This window comes from Oncorhynchus keta, chromosome 1 (genome assembly GCF_023373465.1).
Source record: "Oncorhynchus keta strain PuntledgeMale-10-30-2019 chromosome 1, Oket_V2, whole genome shotgun sequence".
Classification (NCBI taxonomy): Eukaryota; Metazoa; Chordata; class Actinopteri; order Salmoniformes; family Salmonidae; genus Oncorhynchus; species Oncorhynchus keta.
This window is the reverse complement of record NC_068421.1, coordinates 95,433,695-95,447,653: the sequence shown is the minus strand read 5'-3', so window position 1 is coordinate 95,447,653 and position 13,959 is coordinate 95,433,695. Positions and strand designations below refer to the sequence as shown.

At 45.9% G+C, this 13,959-nt stretch overlaps 1 protein-coding gene across 1 annotated transcript in view; it reads right to left on the bottom strand.

Annotated features, from left to right (window-relative positions):
- Positions 1–13,959, bottom strand: part of LOC118376826 (unconventional myosin-VIIa-like) — a 109,296-nt gene that overhangs the window by 61,671 nt on the left and 33,666 nt on the right. The window contains exons 10-17 of the mRNA XM_052467409.1: positions 13,542–13,618; positions 11,800–11,919; positions 11,195–11,337; positions 5,825–6,035; positions 4,978–5,113; positions 4,534–4,700; positions 2,448–2,591; positions 1,182–1,340 (exon numbers count right to left, since the gene is read on the bottom strand). Coding sequence (XP_052323369.1) covers positions 1,182–1,340; positions 2,448–2,591; positions 4,534–4,700; positions 4,978–5,113; positions 5,825–6,035; positions 11,195–11,337; positions 11,800–11,919; positions 13,542–13,618 — 1,157 coding nt within the window. The remainder of the gene's footprint in view (positions 1–1,181; positions 1,341–2,447; positions 2,592–4,533; positions 4,701–4,977; positions 5,114–5,824; positions 6,036–11,194; positions 11,338–11,799; positions 11,920–13,541; positions 13,619–13,959) is intronic.

The window sequence follows — 13,959 nt, the reverse complement described above, 5'->3', positions numbered from 1 at the left end:
GGTTGGATTTTCCTCAGGTTTTTGCCTGCAATATCATTTCTGTTATAATCACAGACCATATTTTGTGTTTTCTATCCTAATCTGCCAATTTTATGCAAATTCTAGCTTCTGGGCCTGAGAAATAGGCAGTTTCATTTGGGTACGTTTTTCATCCAAACATCAAAATACTGCCCCTTAGTATCAAGAGGTTAAAATAATGTCTGTGAGTATAACAGAACTGATATGGCAGGCGAAAACCTGAGGAAAATCCAACCAGGAAGTACTATTATTTTGAAAGGCTGTTTTTCCATTGAAAGCCTATCCACCATACAAAGACTTAGGACCCAGTTCGCGATCTCTGTGGCTTCCGCTACATGTGGCCAGTCTTTAGGCATTGTTTCGGGCTTTTACTCTGAAAAATTAGGGAGATACAGCACTTTCAATGAGTGGACAGTGGAAATTTTCAGACATGAGTCCAGCGAGCGATCAGGAGTGCGCCTTTCTTGTTTCTCCGTTTATATTGACAAAGCTTTTGTCCGGTTGAAATATTATTGATTATTTATGACAAAAACAACCTGAGGGTTGATTTTAAACATCGTTTGACATGTTTCTACGAACTTTTATAGTACTATTTAGATTTTTCGTCTGTCTGTTGTGACCTCGCTTTGTTCCAATGGATTGCTGAACAAAATGCCCCAACAAAACTGAGGTTTTTGGACATAAAGAGGGACATTATCGAACAAAACAAACATTTATTGTGTAACATGGAGTCTTCGGAGTGCAACCATATGAAGATCATCAAAGGTAAGTGATACATTTTATCGCTATTTCTCACTTTTGTTACTCCTCTACTTGGCTGGTTACTGTTTGTAATGATTTGTCTGCTGGGCGCTGTCCTCAGATAATCGCATGGTTTGCTTCGCCGCTAAGCCTTTTTGAAATCTGACACAGCAGTTAGATTAACAAGAAGTTTCTATTTAAGCTGGTGTATAACACTTGTATCTTTTATGTATGTTTATTATGAGAATTTGAGTTTCACGCTCTGCAATTTCACCGGATGTTGTTTGAGACACAAGATGGAGCAAAGTTGCAGTGAAGCAATGAACAACAACAATAACAACAACAATAACAACAATAATGAACAACAACAATAAACAACAACAATAAACAACAACAATATAAACAGCAACATTTCTTCTCACCACTTTGGGGTCACAGAGGCTGCTTTTGAGAAGCACGCGATATCGCTCCAGGAATTCATCGAAGGTGTAGCGGATAGGATAGCCAGCCTTCCTGATCCTAATGGTCTCCATCATCCCAGAGTAGCGCAGCTGACGCATACACAGATCCCTGTCAAACAGCTAAAACAGGAAAAATACACAGATCCCTGTCAAACAGCTAAAACAGGAAAAATACACAGATCCCTGTCAAACAGCTAAAACAGGAAAAATACACAGATCCCTGTCAAACAGGGAAGCATACACAGATCCCTGTCAAACAGCTAAAACAGGGAAGCATACACAGATCCCTGTCAAACAGCTAAAACAGGGAAAATACACAGATCCCTGTCAAACAGGGAAGCATACACAGATCCCTGTCAAACAGGGAAGCATACACAGATCCCTGTCAAACAGGGAAGCATACACAGATCCCTGTCAAACAGGGAAGCATACACAGATCCCTGTCAAACAGGGAAACATACACAGATCCCTGTCAAACAGGGAAGCATACACAGATCCCTGTCAAACAGGGAAGTATACACAGATCCCTGTCAAACAGGGAAGCATACACAGATCCCTGTCAAACAGGGAAGCATACACAGATCCCTGTCAAACAGCTAAAACAGGGAAGCATACAGTCCATCTTTAGGCCAGTGGATCTCATAGGAGAAACAGTTTGAGATAAACATTGATGTTAAAGTAACTATCAATTGTTTCCATATTTCTATGAAATACCAATATTTAATTAAAATATGAGTGAAATATGGTAATTGAGTATGTTCAAAAGAAGATTTTCTGTGTTGGAATCGTGTGGGCCAACACCAACAACAGAATGGTGCGGGCATATAATGGTCATAAAAAATATGAATGTGAGTAGACCGTTGATTTGATTTTGATTTGATTTGATTTGATTGGCCAGCTCAGCCAGTGAGCCGACATGACATCATGTTCTATAATGAAATAGCAAACATTTTTGAAAACAGTCTGAGATACGTCTGAGTCTGAGATAAGTTTGAGGTGGGGATTTAGGAGTATTTTTTTCTTCCAATTTTTGCTTTGGCCAGGAGTATAGGATGAGACAACAACATTATCTGGGTACGAGTTAAGAGAATATGAGTGTGATTTTTTTTTTTTACTGGACAGTTACAATGAGTGACAGACTTTTCAAAACATCTGTCATAAATAATTAAGGTGACTGTATTAAAACCACAGAAGTACATATTATCCCTAATAGGACTTCTGACACACCATAGGCTTCTTGAAGTCGTTGGGTTTAATGCAGCGGATGAAGTAGGGCTGGCAGGCGGTCAAGGTCTTCATCAGGGCGTCTAGGGACTGACGGAACTGGCCGCTCAACGTAGGAGCACGCTTCTTAGCATCAACCGTTTGCTGCTGTGAAATATATCAAGACAGAAAATATAAATATATATACAGTATACAGAATATACAGTACCAGTCAACAGTTTGGACACCTACTCCTTCCAGGGTTTTTCTTTATTTATACTATTTTCTACATTGTAGAATAATAGTGAAGACATTAAAACTATGAAAAAACATATGGAATCATGTAGTAACCAAAAAAAGTGTTCAACAAATCAAAATATATTTTAGATTTAAGATTCTTCAAAGTAGCCACCCTTTGCCTTGATGACAGCTTTGCACACTCTTGGCATTCTCTCAACCAGCTTCATGAGGTAATCACCTGGAATGCATTACAATTAACAGGTGTGCCTTGTTAGAAGTTAATTTGTGGAATTTCTTTCCTTCTTAATGCATTTGAGCCAATCAGTTGTGTTGTGACAAGGTAGGGGTGGTATACAGAGGATAGCCCTATTTGGTAAAAGACCAAGTCCATATTATGGCAAGAACTGCTCAAATATTCAAAGAGAAACGACAGTCCATCAATACTTTAAAACATGAAGGTCAGTCAATACGGAACATTTCAATAACTTTTTAAAGTTTCTTCAAGTGCAGTCGGAAAAACCATCAAACACTACGATGAAACTGGCTCTCATGAGGACCGCCACAGGAAAGGAAGACCCAGAGTTGCCTCTGATGCAGAGGATAAGATCATTAGAGTTAACTAACTGCACCTCAGATTGCAACCCAAAATAAATTCTTCACTGAATTCAAGTAAAAGACATCTCAACATCAGCTGTTCAGAGGAGACTGTGTGAATCAGGTCTTCATGGTTGAATTGCTGCAAAGAAACCACTACTGAAGGACACCAATAAGAAGAAGAGATTTGCTTGGGCCAAGAAACACGAGCAATGGACATTAGACTAGTAGAAATCTGTCCTTTGGTCTGATGAGTCTACATTTGAGATTTCTGGTTCCAACTGTCGTGTCTTTGTGAGACGCAGAGTAGGTGAACGGAGGATCTCCACATGTGTGGTTCCCACCGTGAAGCATGGCGGAGGTGGTGTGATGGCGTGGGGTTGCTTTGCTGGTGACACTGTCAGTGATTCATTTAGAAATCAAGGCACACTTAACCTGCATGACTACCACAGCATTCTGCAGCGATACGCCATCCCATCTGGTTTGCACTTAGAGGGACTATCATCTGTGTAAGGGCTAGTTGGCCAAGAAAGAGAGTGATGGAGTGCTTGATCAGATGACCTGGCCTCCACAATCACCTGACCTTAACCCAATTGAGATGGTTTGGGATGAGTTGGACAGCAGAGTAAAGGAAAAGCAGTCAACAAGTGCTCAGCATATGTGGGATTTCCTTCAAGACTGTTGGAAAAGCATTCCAGGTGAAGCTGGTTCAGAGAATCCCAAGAGTGTGAAATGCTGTCATCAAGGCAAAGGGAGTCAACTTTGAAGAATCTAAAATATGTAATTATTTGTTTTTTTCACTTTTTTGGTTACTACAAGAGAGAGAGAAAAACAGAGAGACAGCAACAGAGAGACCGAGAGAGAGAGAGAGAGAGAGAGAGAGAGAGAGAGAGAGAGAGAGAGAGAGAGAGCAACAGAGAGAGTGTATGTATTCTTATTCTACTGTATCTGAGTGACTCTAAAATGTAGCTATTTTAAAGCACATTTCCTGCAATTCTACATGTTTTACCATGAGGCTGAAATTCTAAATATGTTTATATGACATTTGGGGAATTTTTGATTCTCCCTGACTGTCTAGTTTTCACTTTGGGGATTGTTAATATATATATATATATATTTCCATTATCCTTTCTACATACTCTATAACTGGTTGTAGTTGTTTAAACACTGAAAATAATCAATATAGAGGAACAAATGAAGCAGCTTTGTGTTATATTAAATCTGCTCCAGGGGTTTCCTAGGCCTCTTTCCACGGGGTTCCCAGGGTTCCACTGACCCGTAGAGAGTTCTTGGGAGTGATGGTCATCTTGGGGTTGACGCTGGCTATCTCGCCATTGGAGGAGAGCTCGTTCTGGAATGCCTGCTTTAGCATCTTATTGGACGATTTCTCCACCAGTTGGATGAGGTCAGTGCTCAGAGCATCTCTGTTCTTCTCAAGGAAACCTAGATAACAACATGAGACTATACTAGTGCTTGTCCCAAATGGCACACTATTCCCTACATAGTGCACTACTTTTGACCAGGGCAAATAGGGAATAGGGTGCCATCTTGGGACGCAGTTTACATTATACAGACTTTATAATGATTATATGAAACACAAATAGTGGGCAGGTTGAAATAAGTCAAGTGGATGTCAATCCAACACAGGTACAAACTCTGTCATTACAGTTTAGAGTCGAGCAATACGATGTTTGCGTCTTTGAATAATCTTTTGGGATACCTTTTGAATCGTAGTGGACCACCCCGGCGAAATGTTGGATTCCAAACTGGGTGTCATGGTTGTTTTTAGGGGGAACGTAGACATCGCCCTTCCCATGTACCTGGTTCATCTTGTTGATCATGGTAGTATCTGTACCCTAAACAAACAGAGACAGAGACAGAGACAGAGACAGACAGACAGACAGACAGACAGACAGACAGACACAACAGAACCCGAAGCATTAGGACCACTTGTCCAGAACGGCCCATAGCGTAAGAGACTATTTCTTGTTTCTGTAGCTTGAGGCAGCTTGATGGACACGAACATCACCTAGACAGGATATTCCCTATATAGTGCACTACTATAGACCAGGACCCTATGTCTCCATATTCCCTACATAGTGCACTACTATATTACTATGTACGGAATAGGGTGCCATTTATGATGCAAATTAATTGAGTGCCACTTAAACTACTGTGTTTTGGTTGCCGTTCCCCAATTACACTTCGCTCTGAAGTACCCACTTCATGGTGCAACTGATGATAAGGCCTTTGTATGTTATTAGCTCTTCCCGAATAGCCCCTGTGGATAGGCCAGGCAAGAGAACCATAGCTCTAAAGTGCAAGTAACATTCCGAGTGAGGCCCTGTGATAGACCTGCGTCCTGTCTAGGTGATGTTTGTGTACATCAAGCTGCCTCAAGCTACTCTCTAATATGGAGCCATAGGGTCCTGGTCTATAGTAGTGCACTATATAGGGAATATGGAGCCATAGGGTCCTGGTCTATAGTAGTGCACTATATAGGGAATAGGGCACCATTTGGAGCCATTTGAGACGTGATCTTAAAGTGCAAGGCGGAGACTAGGTACCTTGGGGAAGTTGCTCTCCTCGTCGATAAGTGCCAGGATGTTAAGAGACTTGTTGGCCAGCACGTCCAGTGTTCTCTGGTTGTCGTTGTATTCGATGTGCTTCCAGACGATGTTCTCGCGGGCGTACTCGTCCTGCTCCAGCTTGAAGACATGCTTCACAAAGAACTGCTGCAGCTGCTCGTTGGCGAAGTTGATGCACAGCTGCTCAAAACTGTAACGAAACGAGCGAACGACCCGCACAATAATCAAAAGATTGGTTCGACACACTTTAGGACGATGACTAAAGTAAAAGGCCGACTGACGTTAGGGAGATTAAAGTTGTAAACTGACAGCTGTGCTGCACGGGTTGCAAAATAGTTGGGATGAGATTTCAATGTCTCGATTCCATGGCACATGGTTTATGAACCGATATGCAAAACAACGCCGGATTCAAAACTTAGAATTTTTACAAAATTCTTGCAACCAATAGAATGTTATATACATATATATATATATATATATATGTGGGGATACGACCCACCCAGCTCTGCAGATTCAGCTGCAAAGAGACAGAGTCATTAGATCATTTGTTTTGGTATTGTCCTAATGTAGCTTGTTTTTGGTCACAGGTTCAGGAATGGTTGGAGAAAGGAACATTAACACTGCAGATAGCACTACTGGGTGATTTGAAAAGCCATAATCAATTAATAATATAATAATACTCTCTAATTTACAATCTGTAGAAACTATGAGAATAGAAAGGTTCAGAACTTTAGTGAAACATCACAGCACAAAAATACAAGGTGTTCAGAGATAGATGGAGTTGAGCTGAGGGGTGTTCAGAGGTAGATGGAGTTGAGCTGAATGGTGTTCAGAGGTAGATGGAGTTGAGCAGAGGGGTGTTCAGAGGTAGATGGAGTTGAGCAGAGGGGTGTTCAGAGGTAGATGGAGTTGAGCTGAATGGTGTTCAGAGGTAGATGGAGTTGAGCAGAGGGGTGTTCAGAGGTAGATGGAGTTGAGCAGAGGGGTGTTCAGAGATAGATGGAGTTGAGCAGAGGGGTGTTCAGAGGTAGATGGAGTTGAGCAGAGGGGTGTTCAGAGATAGATGGAGTTGAGCAGAGGGGTGTTCAGAGGTAGATGGAGTTGAGCAGAGGGGTGTTCAGAGGTAGATGGAGTTGAGCAGAGGGGTGTTCAGAGGTAGATGGAGTTGAGCAGAGGGGTGTTCAGAGGTAGATGGAGTTGAGCAGAGGGGTGTTCAGAGGTAGATGGAGTTGAGCAGAGGGGTGTTCAGAGGTAGATGGAGTTGAGCTGAATGGTGTTCAGAGATAGATGGAGTTGTTCAGAGATAGATGGAGTTGAGCAGAGGGGTGTTCAGAGATAGATGGAGTTGAGCTGAGGGGTGTTCAGAGGTAGATGGAGTTGAGCTGAGGGGTGTTCAGAGGTAGATGGAGTTGAGCTGAGGGGTGTTCAGAGGTAGATGGAGTTGAGCTGAGGGGTGTTCAGAGATAGATGGAGTTGAGCTGAGGGGTGTTCAGAGATAGATGGGAGGAGTTGAGCTGAGGGGTGTTCAGAGATAGATGGAGTTGAGCTGAATGGTGTTCAGAGATAGATGGAGTTGAGCAGAGGGGTGTTCAGAGATAGATGGAGTTGAGCTGAATGGTGTTCAGAGATAGATGGAGTTGAGCAGAGGGGTGTTCAGAGATAGATGGAGTTGAGCAGAGGGGTGTTCAGAGATAGATGGAGTTGAGCTGAGGGGTGTTCAGAGATAGATGGAGTTGAGCAGAGGGGTGTTCAGAGATAGATGGAGTTGAGCTGAGGGGTGTTCAGAGATAGATGGAGTTGAGCTGAATGGTGTTCAGAGGTAGATGGAGTTGAGCTGAGGGGTGTTCAGAGATAGATGGAGTTGAGCTGAGGGGTGTTCAGAGGTAGATGGAGTTGAGCTGAGGGGTGTTCAGAGATAGATGGAGTTGAGCTGAGGGGTGTTCAGAGATAGATGGAGTTGAGCTGAGGGGTGTTCAGAGATAGATGGAGTTGAGCTGAGGGGTGTTCAGAGATAGATGGAGTTGAGCTGAGGGGTGTTCAGAGATAGATGGAGTTGAGCTGAGGGGTGTTCAGAGATAGATGGAGTTGAGCTGAGGGGTGTTCAGAGATAGATGGAGTTGAGCTGAGGGGTGTTCAGAGATAGATGGAGTTGAGCTGAGGGGTGTTCAGAGATAGATGGAGTTGAGCTGAGGGGTGTTCAGAGATAGATGGAGTTGAGCTGAGGGGTGTTCAGAGATAGATGGAGTTCAGCTGAGGGGTGTTCAGAGATAGATGGAGTTGAGCTGAGGGTTGTTCAGAGATAGATGGAGTTGAGCTGAGGGGTGTTCAGAGATAGATGGAGTTGAGCTGAGGGGTGTTCAGAGATAGATGGAGTTGAGCTGAGGGGTGTTCAGAGATAGATGGAGTTGAGCTGAGGGGTGTTCAGAGATAGATGGAGTTGAGCTGAGGGGTGTTCAGAGATAGATGGGAGGAGTTGAGCTGAGGGGTGTTCAGAGATAGATGGGAGGAGTTGAGCTGAATGGTGTTCAGAGATAGATGGAGTTGAGCAGAGGGGTGTTCAGAGATAGATGGAGTTGAGCAGAGGGGTGTTCAGAGATAGATGGAGTTGAGCTGAATGGTGTTCAGAGATAGATGGAGTTGAGCTGAGGGGTGTTCAGAGATAGATGGAGTTGAGCAGAGGGGTGTTCAGAGATAGATGGAGTTGAGCTGAGGGGTGTTCAGAGATAGATGGAGTTGAGCTGAGGGGTGTTCAGAGATAGATGGAGTTGAGCAGAGGGGTGTTCAGAGATAGATGGAGTTGAGCAGAGGGGTGTTCAGAGATAGATGGAGTTGAGCTGAGGGGTGTTCAGAGATAGATGGGAGGGGTTGAGCTGAGGGGTGTTCAGAGATAGATGGAGTTGAGCAGAGGGGTGTTCAGAGATAGATGGAGTTGAGCAGAGGGGTGTTCAGAGATAGATGGAGTTGAGCAGAGGGGTGTTCAGAGATAGATGGAGTTGAGCAGAGGGGTGTTCAGAGATAGATGGAGTTGAGCAGAGGGGTGTTCAGAGATAGATGGAGTTGAGCAGAGGGGTGTTCAGAGATAGATGGAGTTGAGCAGAGGGGTGTTCAGAGATAGATGGAGTTGAGCAGAGGGGTGTTCAGAGATAGATGGAGTTGAGCTGAGGGGTGTTCAGAGATAGATGGAGTTGAGCTGAATGGTGTTCAGAGATAGATGGAGTTGAGCTGAATGGTGTTCAGAGATAGATGGGAGGTGTTGAGCTGAGGGGTGTTCAGAGATAGATGGAGTTGAGCTGAGGGGTGTTCAGAGATAGATGGAGTTGAGCAGAGGGGTGTTCAGAGATAGATGGAGTTGAGCAGAGGGGTGTTCAGAGATAGATGGAGTTGAGCTGAGGGGTGTTCAGAGATAGATGGAGTTGAGCTGAATGGTGTTCAGAGATAGATGGAGTTGAGCTGAGGGGTGTTCAGAGATAGATGGGAGGAGTTGAGCTGAGGGGTGTTCAGAGATAGATGGGAGGAGTTGAGCAGAAGGGTGTTCAGAGATAGATGGGAGGAGTTGAGCTGAGGGGTGTTCAGAGATAGATGGGAGGGGTTGAGCAGAGGGGTGTTCAGAGATAGATGGAGTTGAGCTGAGGGGTGTTCAGAGATAGATAGAGTTGAGCTGAGGGGTGTTCAGAGATAGATGGGAGGAGTTGAGCACAGGGGTGTTCAGAGATAGATGGAGTTGAGCTGAGGGGTGTTCAGAGATAGATGGAGTTGAGCTGAATGGTGTTCAGAGATAGATGGAGTTGAGCTGAGGGGTGTTCAGAGATAGATGGAGTTGAGCTGAATGGTGTTCAGAGATAGATGGGAGGAGTTGAGCAGAGGGGAGTTCAGAGATAGATGGGAGGAGTTGAGCTGAGGGGTGTTCAGAGATAGATGGAGTTGAGCTGAGGGGTGTTCAGAGATAGATGGGAGTAGTTGAGCTGAGGGGTGTTCAGGGATAGATGGGAGGAGTTGAGCAGAAGGGTGTTCAGAGATAGATGGGAGGAGTTGAGCTGAGGGGTGTTCAGAGATAGATGGGAGTTGAGCTGAGGGGTGTTCAGAGATAGATGGGAGGAGTTGAGCAGAGGGGTGTTCAGAGATAGATGGGAGGAGTTGAGCTGAGGGGTGTTCAGAGATAGATGGGAGGAGTTGAGCTGAGGGGTGTTCAGAGATAGATGGGAGGAGTTGAGCTGAGGGGTGTTCAGAGATAGATGGGAGGAGTTGAGCTGAGGGGTGTTCAGAGATAGATGGGGAGTTGAGCTGAGGGGTGTTCAGAGATAGATGGGAGGGGTTGAGCAGAGGGGTGTTCAGAGATAGATGGAGTTGAGCTGAGGGGTGTTCAGAGATAGATGGGAGGAGTTGAGCTGAGGGGTGTTCAGAGATAGATGGGAGGAGTTGAGCTGAGGGGTGTTCAGAGATAGATGGGAGTTGAGCTGAGGGGTGTTCAGAGATAGATGGGAGGAGTTGAGCTGAGGGGTGTTCAGAGATAGATGGGGTTGAGCTGAGGGGTGTTCAGAGATAGATGGGAGGAGTTGAGCTGAGGGGTGTTCAGAGATAGATGGGGTTGAGCTGAGGGGTGTTCAGAGATAGATGGGAGGAGTTGAGCTGAGGGGTGTTCAGAGATAGATGGGAGGAGTTGAGCTGAGGGGTGTTCAGAGATAGATGGGAGGAGTTGAGCTGAGGGGTGTTCAGAGATAGATGGGGTTGAGCTGAGGGGTGTTCAGAGATAGATGGGAGGAGTTGAGCTGAGGGGTGTTCAGAGATAGATGGGAGGAGTTGAGCTGAGGGGTGTTCAGAGATAGATGGGGTTGAGCTGAGGGGTGTTCAGAGATAGATGGGGAGTTGAGCTGAGGGGTGTTCAGAGATAGATGGGAGGAGTTGAGCTGAGGGGTGTTCAGAGATAGATGGGAGGAGTTGAGCTGAGGGGTGTTCAGAGATAGATGGGAGGAGTTGAGCTGAGGGGTGTTCAGAGATAGATGGGAGGAGTTGAGCTGAGGGGTGTTCAGAGATAGATGGGAGGAGTTGAGCTGAGGGGTGTTCAGAGATAGATGGGAGGAGTTGAGCTGAGGGGTGTTCAGAGATAGATGGGGTTGAGCTGAGAGGTGTTCAGAGATAGATGGAGTTGAGCTGAGGGGTGTTCAGAGATAGATGGGAGGGAATGATGGTAGCTGAAGGATGGGATTAAAAACAAATACAATATATCTATTGTAAAATACATTGTGTCAATTTTTTCAAGAAAACCTCAGATTTTTTGGGAAAAGTTCATGAAATTTTGCAACCCTAATTCCCCCTGTGGGAATGCATGAATTATTTTGTGGCGATACAGACCTGTTTTTGTTGAAGTTCTCGAAGCCGAAGATGTCCAGCAGACCGATAGACTGTCTGACGTATTTAGTGTCCTCAGGAGGAGGCTTGAACACAGCCTTGTTGATCTTCCCCACCACCCAGACAAACAGCCTACCATAGATGGCCTGGTGGAAAACAGAGCAACAGAGCATAATAATAGCAAACATTATCATATTTGCATTGTACATTATCATACATTATCTTAGAGACGTAATTATATTCTTGCCAAGCATCAAAGATGATAACGTTTATATTTTTAACTAATGACTGAAAAGGTTCACAAAGAAGAGCGTCTGATTTAAACTCCAGATATATTATGATCTTAGTAGGAGCACATGCAGTCCCCTAGCCTGGTCCCAGGTCTGTTTGTGTTGTCTTGTCAACTCCTATGGTCATTACCTAGCCTGGTCACAGGTCTGTTTGTGTTGTCTTGTCAACTCCTATGTTCATTACCTAGCCTGGTCACAGGTCTGTTTGTGTTGTCTTGTCAACTCCTATGTTCATTAACTAGCCTGGTCCCAGATCAGTTTGTGCTGTCTTGTCATTGTCACTCAATTTGGCAAGACAGGAAGTGGTACCAGCCTCACCTTGACAAATGCGTCTTTGCCGTCCATGGCCTGGGCTGAGGTGAGAGGTTTGGTCACACTCTCCCTGGAGGTCATGAAGGAACGCTGGGTCAGACTCTTCTCCAGGGCCTTGGGGTCCACCTGAACCACACACAGAGAGGGACATTACAGAGGTCAGTGACATGTTTAGTCTGGAGCTAACAGATATCACACCATATTCTTGTGTAACCTATCGTATTCCTGAGAACCAAAAGCAGTTTCCGGGGTACGGAGACATCTAGAACGTCTGGGATTGAGGCTAGTGACATGCTGGGATTGAGGCTAGTGACATGCTGGGATTGAGGCTAGTGACATGCTGGGATTGAGGCTCGTGACAGGCTGGGATTGAGGCTAGTGACAGGCTGGGATTGAGGCTAGTGACAGGCTGGGATTGAGGATAGTGACAGGCTGGGATTGAGGATAGTGACAGGCTGGGATTGAGGCTAGTGACAGGCTGGGATTGAGGCTAGTGACAGGCTGGGATTGAGGATAGTGACAGGCTGGGATTGAGGATAGTGACAGGCTGGGATTGAGGCTAGTGACAGGCTGGGATTGAGGCTAGTGACAGGCTGGGATTGAGGATAGTGACATGCTGGGATTGAGGATAGTGACAGGCTGGGATTGAGGATAGTGACATGCTGGGATTGAGGCTAGTGACAGGCTGGGATTGAGGCTAGTGACAGGCTGGGACTGAGGCCCGTAACAGGCTGGGATTGAGGCTAGTGACAGGCTGGGATTGAGGCTAGTGACAGGCTGGGATTGAGGATAGTGACATGCTGGGATTGAGGATAGTGACAGGCTGGGATTGAGGCTAGTGACAGGCTGGGATTGAGGCCTGTGACAGGCTGGGATTGAGGATAGTGACATGCTGGGATTGAGGATAGAGACAGGCTGGGATTGAGGCCTGTGACAGGCTGGGATTGAGGCTAGTGACAGGCTGGGATTGAGGCTAGTGACAGGCTGAGATTGAGGCTAGTGACAGGCTGGGATTGAGGCTAGTGACAGGCTGGGATTGAGGCTAGTGACAGGCTGGGACTGAGGCCCGTGACAGGCTGGGATTGAGGCTAGTGACAGGCTGGGATTGAGGCTAGTGACAGGCTGGGACTGAGGCCCGTAACAGGCTGGGATTGAGGCTAGTGACAGGCTGGGATTGAGGCTAGTGACAGGCTGGGATTGAGGCTAGTGACAGGCTGGGATTGAGGCTAGTGACAGGCTGGGATTGAGGCTAGTGACGGGCTGGGATTGAGGCTAGTGACAGGCTGGGATTGAGGCTAGTGAAAGGCTGGGATTGAGACTAGTGACAGGCTGGTATTGAGGCTAGTGACAGGCTGGGATTGAGGCTAGTGACAGGCTGGGACTGAGGCCCGTAACAGGCTGGGATTGAGGCTAATGACAGGCTGGGATTGAGGCTAGTGACAGGCTGGGATTGAGGCCTGTGACAGGCTGGGATTGAGGATAGTGACATGCTGGGATTGAGGATAGAGACAGGCTGGGATTGAGGCCTGTGACAGGCTGGGATTGAGGCTAGTGACAGGCTGGGATTGAGGCTAGTGACAGGCTGAGATTGAGGCTAGTGACAGGCTGGGATTGAGGCTAGTGACAGGCTGGGACTGAGGCCCGTAACAGGCTGGGATTGAGGCTAGTGACAGGCTGGGATTGAGGCTAGTGACAGGCTGGGATTGAGGCTAGTGACAGGCTGGGATTGAGGCTAGTGACAGGCTCACCTCCAGAAGTTTGACTGCCATGTTGAAATGATGTGACGTCATGACGTCACAGCTCTCCAGATTATTCAAAATGGTGGCTGGAAGGATCAAAGATACGGAAGTCAGTTACAGCAGGTACTTCAACAGACCAATGGATTTGACATGCAAAAAAATGTCTTCCTCTCCAACAGCCCCAAACCACGGCTCTATCTCAATTTGTCTTTCCGTGATTCCTCACCTCCTGTTTTTATCACCTCCTTCTAAACCTTATTATAGTAGTAGGTCCAAGAAGAGATGAGGGGTTAAGGGTAAAGTCCCAATCCTAGACCAGGAGAGAGGGGTTGGGGTAAAGTCCCAATACTAGACCAGGAGAGAGGGGCTGGGGTAAAGTCCCAATCCTGGACCAGGAGAGAGGGGCTGGGGTAAAGTCCCAATACCA